This window comes from Pteronotus mesoamericanus, unplaced genomic scaffold (genome assembly GCF_021234165.1).
Source record: "Pteronotus mesoamericanus isolate MK-2021 breed Mesoamerican mustached bat unplaced genomic scaffold, CSHL_Meso_final scaffold_705, whole genome shotgun sequence".
Taxonomy (NCBI): Eukaryota; Metazoa; Chordata; class Mammalia; order Chiroptera; family Mormoopidae; genus Pteronotus; species Pteronotus mesoamericanus.
Genome location: NW_026555326.1, coordinates 4,522,762 through 4,530,943, shown reverse-complemented (window position 1 = coordinate 4,530,943; position 8,182 = coordinate 4,522,762). Strand labels below are relative to the sequence as shown.

Sequence of the window (8,182 nt, the reverse complement as noted above, 5' to 3'; positions counted from 1 at the left end):
TTGTTTCAAGCTGCATTTGGGGGGCAGCAATAAATAATTAATATAAAGGGAAAGGTGTTTTATGCTATGCCCAGTTCTCCATTCTCCCCATTACCCGTGTGGCCAAGCCATATCAACATTTCTGAGTCAAGTTTCCTCTTACGGAAAATAGCAACAAAATACCATATAGTATGCCTGATATATACAGGGTCCAGCACAAATAATGCTCCTTTTTATTACAAAATCTTTATTATAAAATCATAAACATGTAATTCTGTAACATAACAACATCACACTCAAGCGCAGGCAGCCTATGGAAAGCGCACCTTATGACATTTTAGGCGCAATGTTCAAATTAAAATTATAGGTTATTACACCCATATTATTACCCTACCAAGCAGGCATTACTCCTGTCAGACCCTGTATATGCCTAGTACTGACTAGCTCAAAATATGCTCAATAAGTTGTAGTTGTTGTCAACACCTGGCTTCCCCAGGTGAGTTTTTGTCTTTCGGCTTCAGATGCCCACTTCCCTCACATGAAGTGCCAGCCTCAAACGTGAGTTGGTGTGCACTGCCTGGAAGACAGCCCTACACACCTAAACCTTCCCTGCTGAGGGCCTCATAGCTTCTCCTCCATTTCAGTATGGAGAGCCTTAGCGAAGACAACACCACCCCTTCTCTCCTTTTCTTCTGCTAGCTCCCATTCTTAAACCTAACCTTTCATCTCAGAATTTCGGCTTTGATGCTCCCCACTTCCTTCCTATGGTTACTTTAACCGAAGTGAGTCAGGTTTACTGAAAAACTGACCACAGGCAGTCAGCTCCTACCCTCCCCCGGAACCAGGGCTGCCTGGGCAGAGTGTGAGGGGATCCGTCTTTACTTAGCCCATTCTTTTCCCTTCGCTCCTTCAGGTCACGGGGCTTCCCCAGCCACCATGCTCCTCCCGGCAGATCACAGTCAGGAGCCAATCTCGCCTTTGTCTGATGGCTCAAGGAGTGTCAGCAGCTTGAATCCTTGGGTATCCTAGTGAGTGGTCTAGTTTGCTTATATTCTGCTCTACTGCACCCAGCTCAGGGAAGATTTGGTGGACGTTTTTAGTTGTGAAGACCAGTCACAACCAGCTGTGTGTACTGGGGCCATCCCCTGGTGCGGGAGCCTTGAAAGCACCCCACTCAGTCCTTGTGATGATCCAGGGCAACTGGGTGTTCACCTCTGGAAATTTGGTGCTTGAAGAAGGAAAGAACGCGAAGAAACTCCCTCTGCCTATTCTTCCAATTTATCCTTAGCCTTGAAAATCAGCACGCTCTTTGAGGATTTAAGGGTAATTCCTTAAAGGACTGAGTTTATGAAAAGACTGAGGTGGCCTTCGATATCAGCTATTGAAGGGAGAATATCTCCCCTCCCGCCTTGGATCTGGAGCCTTCCCTCTTTCTGGGAGAGGGTAGTTGGTGTCTCACTCTGGAATGCAGAATTCATTCCTCTATTCTCTTCTATCTTGGATACTTTGGGGGAATAATTTTAGTCAGACAGAAATCAACTGATGCTACAACATGATTTTTAATAAAACCCATTTATTATTCAAAATTAAAATCTGCTACAAAGACAGACAAACAATGTAACATTCCCAGAGGAATTGAACTGCTTCTAGTTAAAACTGAGTTCTATTAGAACCAATTTTAGGTTGTTATAAATAACAAGCTGACCACAGCTTTCAAGAAAGAAGTGTCTGGGGAATGAGGTCAGGGGAATCCCTCTGAGCCACTAGGATAGTATTCACCAAAGGGGCTCCCTAGTTTCTCTTCCTAAGAGGGTGAGATCTTTGTAACACTTTGGGAGCCCCAGGCCCAGGGACAAGAGAAAGCAGAGGGAGGTTGGGGAAAATAGCTCACCAGCTTTAAGGAATGGTCAGGCTCAGAATGGAAACTTCAGTTGGCTCTCTAAGAAACATTTTTTTCATTATATAACTTAAAATTTTTCTTAAAACACTCAAATACCACAGGGTGCTACCCTATGGAAACAGCTTAAACACAGGTGAAAATAATAAATATTGAAAAATTATAATATTGGGCTTCTTTCTAAATAGTTCACAGAGAAGCTCAGTAAATAAATAGAAACGGGAATTGAGGTATCAGAGGTAATAAATATTCTAGGAGAGAGGTACCATGGGGTTCTCCAAGGAGTTGGTCTGTCTCTCCTGGAACTCTGGATCTAATTCTGAAGATCTTTAATTTATGTCCTAGAGTCTAGTAGAGTCATCATCCTGGATGTTTTGTTCCGTAGGATGTTTCATTTTTTCATCTTCATTGTCATGTAAACTTCTATGTAGTTGATGAAGATGTCAAACTCACTCATGGCTTTGTAGACCCCTTTCTCTTGGAGCTGTGTGAGGAGATAAGAAATGTTTAGTGAAAACCCAGTCTCAGTGAATATGTAAGCTGGCTTCTCATCTGGATGCCGTGACCCTGGGGCCCGGAAGCTGCACTTTATCCCTCAGGCTGGGACTTGAAGAACGGACCCAGAGAACCTGAAGATATGCCCAGCTGCCATGAGAAATGCTGTGCATTGATGCGAGGCATGACTAGCAGTGGGTGGCAAGAGGAACATCTAGTCTGCAAAGCACGGTCTTCAGATGGGTGCCTTTTCAACAATTTTAAAGGTCATGTGCTCACATGATGCTTATTCAGAATTTGATGAAAAACCATTAGAGGAACCACTTTGAAAGCAGGCCAGTGAGAGAGGAGAGAAGGGAGCCTCTTTTAGGTTTATTCTCTTCCATCAACAGACTGACTAGGACTCACCCTGCTCTTCTGGCCTATGTCAGGGATTCATGTCCCCTGATGCTGGAACTGTGCCGAGGGTCTGTCCCCAGCCCCCTAAGAGGACATAAGCCACATGCTTCTGAGAAATGGGATTTAAATGTTCACAAACAGCTGGAAGTGTGAAACCCCATTTGGTTTGAGAGTTGCCATTTTCAGGCACCTTGGGAGGTGTGAATGGCAGATGGGAAGTGAGCGTGGACCAACTCTAGATAAGCGAGGATCCTGCTTCCTGCTCTGTCTGAGTTTTGGGGAGTCTAGGCTGAACCCCTGGGTGTGTTTGTGTGTGCTTATTCACGTGTCGGCTTCCTGCACGTGTGGCTTCAGCCTGGATTCCCAAAAAGCTACTTTCTGTTTCCTTTGTCACTCTCCCCAGCACCCAGCTCACTGCGTTCACAGGCTGGTTGGCTGGCTCAACCCACAGGCCTGCAAAGGCGGGGAGCAGTCATTTAGAAACCCCCAAAGAGACTTCACAGAAAACAAATATAACCAAGGCGGCAGATCCTCACTGGCTGAGGAGGTCACACCATCTGTCGGGTTCCCATAGTCCCTCTCAGGGAAGGACGGGGCGGAGGGGGGGCTGCTTAGCATCTGTCAACCTCTGCCCCTTGGGGAGTGGTCAGGGATCCCGTTCCCCAAACCCTGCCGGCCACCATGCAAACTCACCTTACTAAAGGCACTCTTCACCTGCTCCACTGCTTTGCTCTTGTTTTCACAGGGCAGAAAGCGATGCTGTGCAAGAAAAGAGAAAGTGTTTAAGATACTGGCTCTCAGCTCCTGAGTCCATAGCACTTGGAGGACAAGCTGGTGGCAAGAAGTAGGGACAAGAATCATCCTGAATGTCTTCCCCTGCCCACCCCGACCTCTCATTCTTCCCCTCCAAACAGAGGAGAAACATTGTCCAGGAACAACTCTGAAATGTTTGCAAAGCTTGTTGACTTCTTGGGGACTCCTTCCGGGCAGTGCACAGTGGTGCCTAGTGCTGAGCCAGCCTTTCTGTCCTTTCTTGCTTGTCCTGTCCCTCCCCTCAGTCAGACACCGAGGACCATTTTCTAAGTCCCCGTGAAACAGAGACAGTCTCAGCTATGTGGACTGAACATTTTGCATAGTCCCATCCTACAAACAGAGACCCCGAACTGCTGATTTCCCATTATCAGGAAGAGAACCAAGGAAATTACTGATGAGGGCATAATTTCAGCTGGAGAAGCAGATTATCCCGGGGAATTGTTCACAGACACTAACCTTAGGGCCCTTCTGAAATACTAAGGAAAATCCTGTTAGTTAGTAGGGCCTCACTTAGAGCTCTGCTTTCAAAAGGTTCAGAATAAACCCTGGCTGGTGTGGCTCGGTGGATTGAGTCCTAGTTTGCTAACCAAAGGGTCGCTGGTTCGATTCCCAGTCAGGGAACATGCCTGGGTTGCGGGCCAGGCCCCTGGCTGGGAATGTGGGAGAGACAAGCCATATATGTATCTCTCACACATTGATGTTTATCTCCCTCTCTCCTTTGCCCTCTTTCTAAAGAATAAGAAGGAAATGGAGTTTCCTTCCCTGGGATTCTCACCTTCTGGCTCCTCCTGCTGGGGCCAGGGCTTAGGTCTCAGGGGACAAAGGAGCCCTGACGAAAGGGAGCCCTGACGAAAGCTCCGGGCCCCTTTCATACAGAGACAGGGGAGTAGTTAATAACCCACAAATGACTCACAAATAACAGGAAAGCTGTTTGCAAATCTTCACATGTAAATGCCTAGCAGCCACCCCACCCCCTGCTCAGAAAGATGTGAGCAGGCTCCTGCCACTCTGAGTGCCTGGGTGTGAGTGGCGTTAGGGGATGAGGCAGTGTTTCGGTGTTTCTGAAAAGCCGAAAGGGAGAGAACTGGTCTGCTACTCACACAGCGCCGCAGCCTCAGCCTGAGTGTCTTCAGCTTTTCCCCGAGTGAGTTCACGTGCTCCTTGATGTCTGGGCCCTGGCTCTCAGCCTGGGGCATCACCTCATCCAGGTAAAACTGGATCATCTCTGACAAGGCTTGGCAACCCAGGTAACCCTAAGGGCAAAAGCACCGGGTGGGGAGGAGGTGAATGGAAGAAAGGGCTGCTGCCACTAGCTGGAGAGGATGGCTTTGTCCCCAGGGATCTCTTTACTAGCCGCCTCCCCCCAGGACTGAGCCTTCTGTAACCCTCTGGTTGGCTCTGTGCTGAGTTAAGATCTTCCCACTTCTCCTTTTCGAGTGAAGAAAGCAGACCCAGCTCTCTGCAGGCGTGAAGCCGAGCCTCCTTTCTCTTGGCCCTGGGGCACACTCTCCCACCGACTCTCACCTTAAAGTCTTCCAGCAAGGACCTGTTCAGCAGCATGCTGTTCAGCTGGTCATTCATTTGCTGCAAGTGAACAAAATGAGAAGAAACCTGAGGTTTAGGGAAATAACTGAAAACAATGTCTTTTATTTATAGAGTTTTTGATATTTAACCAGTTGTAGCCCTGACCCAAAACTGGAGAGTTTTCAAAATGAGGCATTCTACAGCGCTGGAACTGTTAGTTAAATCCAGTCCTCCCCCTCAGGATCAAGTTATTTAAAGCATTCTGCCCTATTTTGAAGCCAAGGCAGAAGCTCAACTCAGTCCCAGTCCTCTTCCTGCAGAGATACATAAAGTTTGAAGAGGCCACCCCTGTCAGCCTTTCAGTGCCTGCTGCGGTCTGCCCGCCCCCGACCCTGCTGCAGCCCTGAAGGCTCTCTGGGGACAGGAGGTGGCCCCTCATGCAGGATCCCCACTGCACGGCGCTTCCCTGGCCGTCCCTCTTTCAGATTCTGGACCGCTCTTAGCAGAGGCAATGTCTGTTTCCCTGCCGAAGGGTGTGGGGAACTCCTGCACCTTCGGCTACCCCCGTCGTGGTTTCTCCCAGCCAATGAAGCATTGCTCTCCAGCAGAATCTGGTGAAAAGTTTCTGATTATAGGAGAGCAATTTTACCTTGTAGGCAGCTTTTAACCTGCACATTTGGCTCATCATCTGGGCTTTACTTAACTCATTGAACCCATAGCTTGACTAGGGGAGTCTCTTAAGAATTTAACTTTGGGGGCAATAGGTGCTGGGGACAGAGGAAAACAAGGAGGGTTCTTGGAGCTCTAGCAGGATGCCTAGTTCAGGCGGTCTCAGGGAGGAAGGACAGGGGCATCATACTCACAAAGAAAGTCTTCACCCTGCTAAAGGCAGCACGGAGCTCTCGAAGCATGTTGGGCAGGTTGGCTGGGAAGTCACTGCAGTTGTTCTGAGATGGCATGCTCTGCTCTCGGCTGGTTCCCACCCCGGCCAGGAAGACCAGGCAACAGAGAAGTGCTGAGCTGGACATGGTGGTGCTCTGTCTTCTGCAAGTCGGCCTTGTGGTTTGGTTTTGCAAGAGCAAGGCCCTGATGTGTAGACCTTCACCTACTGTGTCCCCTTTTATATTGCCCCATTCATAAAAAAAAAAAAAAACCCAAAAAAACACACCCTTCTGATTAAAGCTAGCTCCTCCCTCTGGTAGACCACTTCAATTTTGCATTCGATGAACTTCTTTAAGTACTTATTTTTTGCATCATAAGCAAAAAAAGATGATTGAAGAACTTCTGCATTACAGCTATTTTAGGATTAGCTACCTCTTTTAAAATAATTTCTCAGCTTCTCTTAATAAAAAAAAAGTTGATTTCCTGGGATGGACAGCTGTTCTGTGCGCAGAAGCCCATAGTTGTGGGTTCTCTTCACGTGTCCCTAGGTCACAGTGACGTGGACAAATTGGCCATTCCAGAGTATACTGGGGTTGAGAAATAATTGGATCCCTTTTCTAACCTGGGTTGAATACTCAGGGCTTTTCCTTGCTGAATTAGGAAGTCACCTCAACTCTCTGGGCCTTAGATTCCCTAAGTGAAAACATGTGGGGGAGCCAAATATCCTGAAAGCTCCCTTCTGGTTCTCTCATTTTCTGTTCCAAGGCTGCTCCTTGAAGATGCTGGCTTGCCACAGGATGGGCAGGGGTTCGGGATGTTCTCCAGGCCTCTTCTCTGGCCCTGGGTTCTCTGAGACACTTGGGGTTACATCTGTACCTCCTCAGCTGTCTCAGTATCTGGGGGAAGTTAGTAAAAGTAGTCCACTCATATCATAAGTTTGGTAACTGCCAGTCACCGTGACCCTTATTATCTCCATTTTCTAATGAGCAGGCTGAGGTCAGAGATGTTAAGGAACCAGCACAAAGTTACATGAGTGCTAAGTGAGGGAGCCAGAGTTTGCACCCAGGCTGGCCTGCCACTGGCACCATCCACGCTCTTTACTCTGTTCTTTACTCTCCCCAGTGTGTGGAATGAAAAGATCAGATTAGAGGCCTTCAGGTTTCTTTCAGTTGTAAGCTTCTATGGCTGGAGACTCAAGCTTGAAAGATGGAGAGGAAGAAGTAGAAATAACACAGAAAATAAGTCAAGATTCCGTGAAGGTTGGCTTGCAGGCTCCTTTCTTTTCTCTGACCTGTTTCTCCTCTCCTTTCCCAAAGAAGCATTTGTTATCTTGTCTTGGAATTGGACATGTGAATGTATATGCATGTGTGTAAATGTGTGTGTCAGGGGGTGGAGCAGCCAGATGTGATGAGGCGCATGGCTCAACCTCTAGTTAGGAAAGACAGGGCAGTGATATCACTTCTTCAGATCTCTGCAAATTCTCTGGGGGTCTTTTATGCCCTGAGCTCCCTCTTCCACAGGGGCTTCTCCCACTAGTGAAGACAGTAATGGGGAGAACACTGACCTGGGATTGGGGGTGGAAGGCCTGGGTTCTGCCCTGGGTCTGTCACTCTTTAAACCTGGGGCACGTCCCCTGACCTCTTCGTGTCTGTTTTCCACCTGCCCCAGGAGGGCAACAGTACGGCCTTGGGCTTCCCATGGGATGGGGTTTGGGGAGTTAATGAGTGGACCCGGATGTAGGACATCTGCTTTGTGTTATTTCCGTGCCCTCCTGTGTCAGCACTGGGACACCCTGAATGGTGCTGGGCTCTGAGCCCACTCTGTCGCAGAAGGTTGGTATTTCAGAGCAAGCATGGTGGACACACTGGGGCCAGGATGGAATGAGTAGGAGGGAGGAGGGGGAGGGTTCAGCCCATCCTGAAAGTGTACCTTGTGAATCAGAATCGCAACCTCTCCTCCCTGCCCTGCAGGGAGTGTTAATACAGAACCTAAGAGCCATGAAGGGGGAAGGAGTCTTCTGGAAACAGGAGTGGCACTAACACAGGAATTGCTTTTCCTGCCAGATTTACACCGGGCTTAGGAGGACTGCATTTTACAGCCAGGAGGCAGGGAAGAGCCAGGAGCTGTGTCTTGCATCCTTTCCACCCTTCTCCTTCACTCTTGGCTTCTTGGCTTCTGGGTTTTCTGGTCTGG

General features: G+C 48.3%; 1 protein-coding gene across 1 annotated transcript; it reads right to left on the bottom strand.

Annotated features, from left to right (window-relative positions):
• Positions 1-2,166: 2,166 nt before the first annotated feature.
• On the bottom strand, positions 2,167-6,135 carry IL10 (interleukin 10). The gene is made up of 5 exons (XM_054562848.1): positions 5,971-6,135; positions 5,108-5,167; positions 4,684-4,836; positions 3,464-3,529; positions 2,167-2,360 (listed from the first exon to the last, which is right to left on the bottom strand). The coding sequence occupies exons 1-5, from the start codon at positions 6,133-6,135 to the stop codon at positions 2,268-2,270; spliced, it is 537 nt and encodes a 178-aa protein (XP_054418823.1). The 3' UTR covers positions 2,167-2,267.
• Positions 6,136-8,182: the final 2,047 nt, after the last annotated feature.

What these genes read in the sequence shown, in the direction of transcription:
- IL10 (XM_054562848.1), bottom strand. Translation starts at nt 6,135, where the DNA reads ATGTCCAGCTCAGCACTTCTCTGTTGCCTGGTCTTCCTGGCCGGGGTG. An exon ending in CCTTGCTGGAAGACTTTAAG is followed by an intron (nt 4,837 to 5,107) that starts GTGAGAGTCGGT and finishes TTTTGCCCTTAG; the next exon opens with GGTTACCTGGGTTGCCAAGC. An exon ending in GGCTGAGGCTGCGGCGCTGT is followed by an intron (nt 3,530 to 4,683) that starts GTGAGTAGCAGA and finishes TTTCTTGCACAG; the next exon opens with CATCGCTTTCTGCCCTGTGA.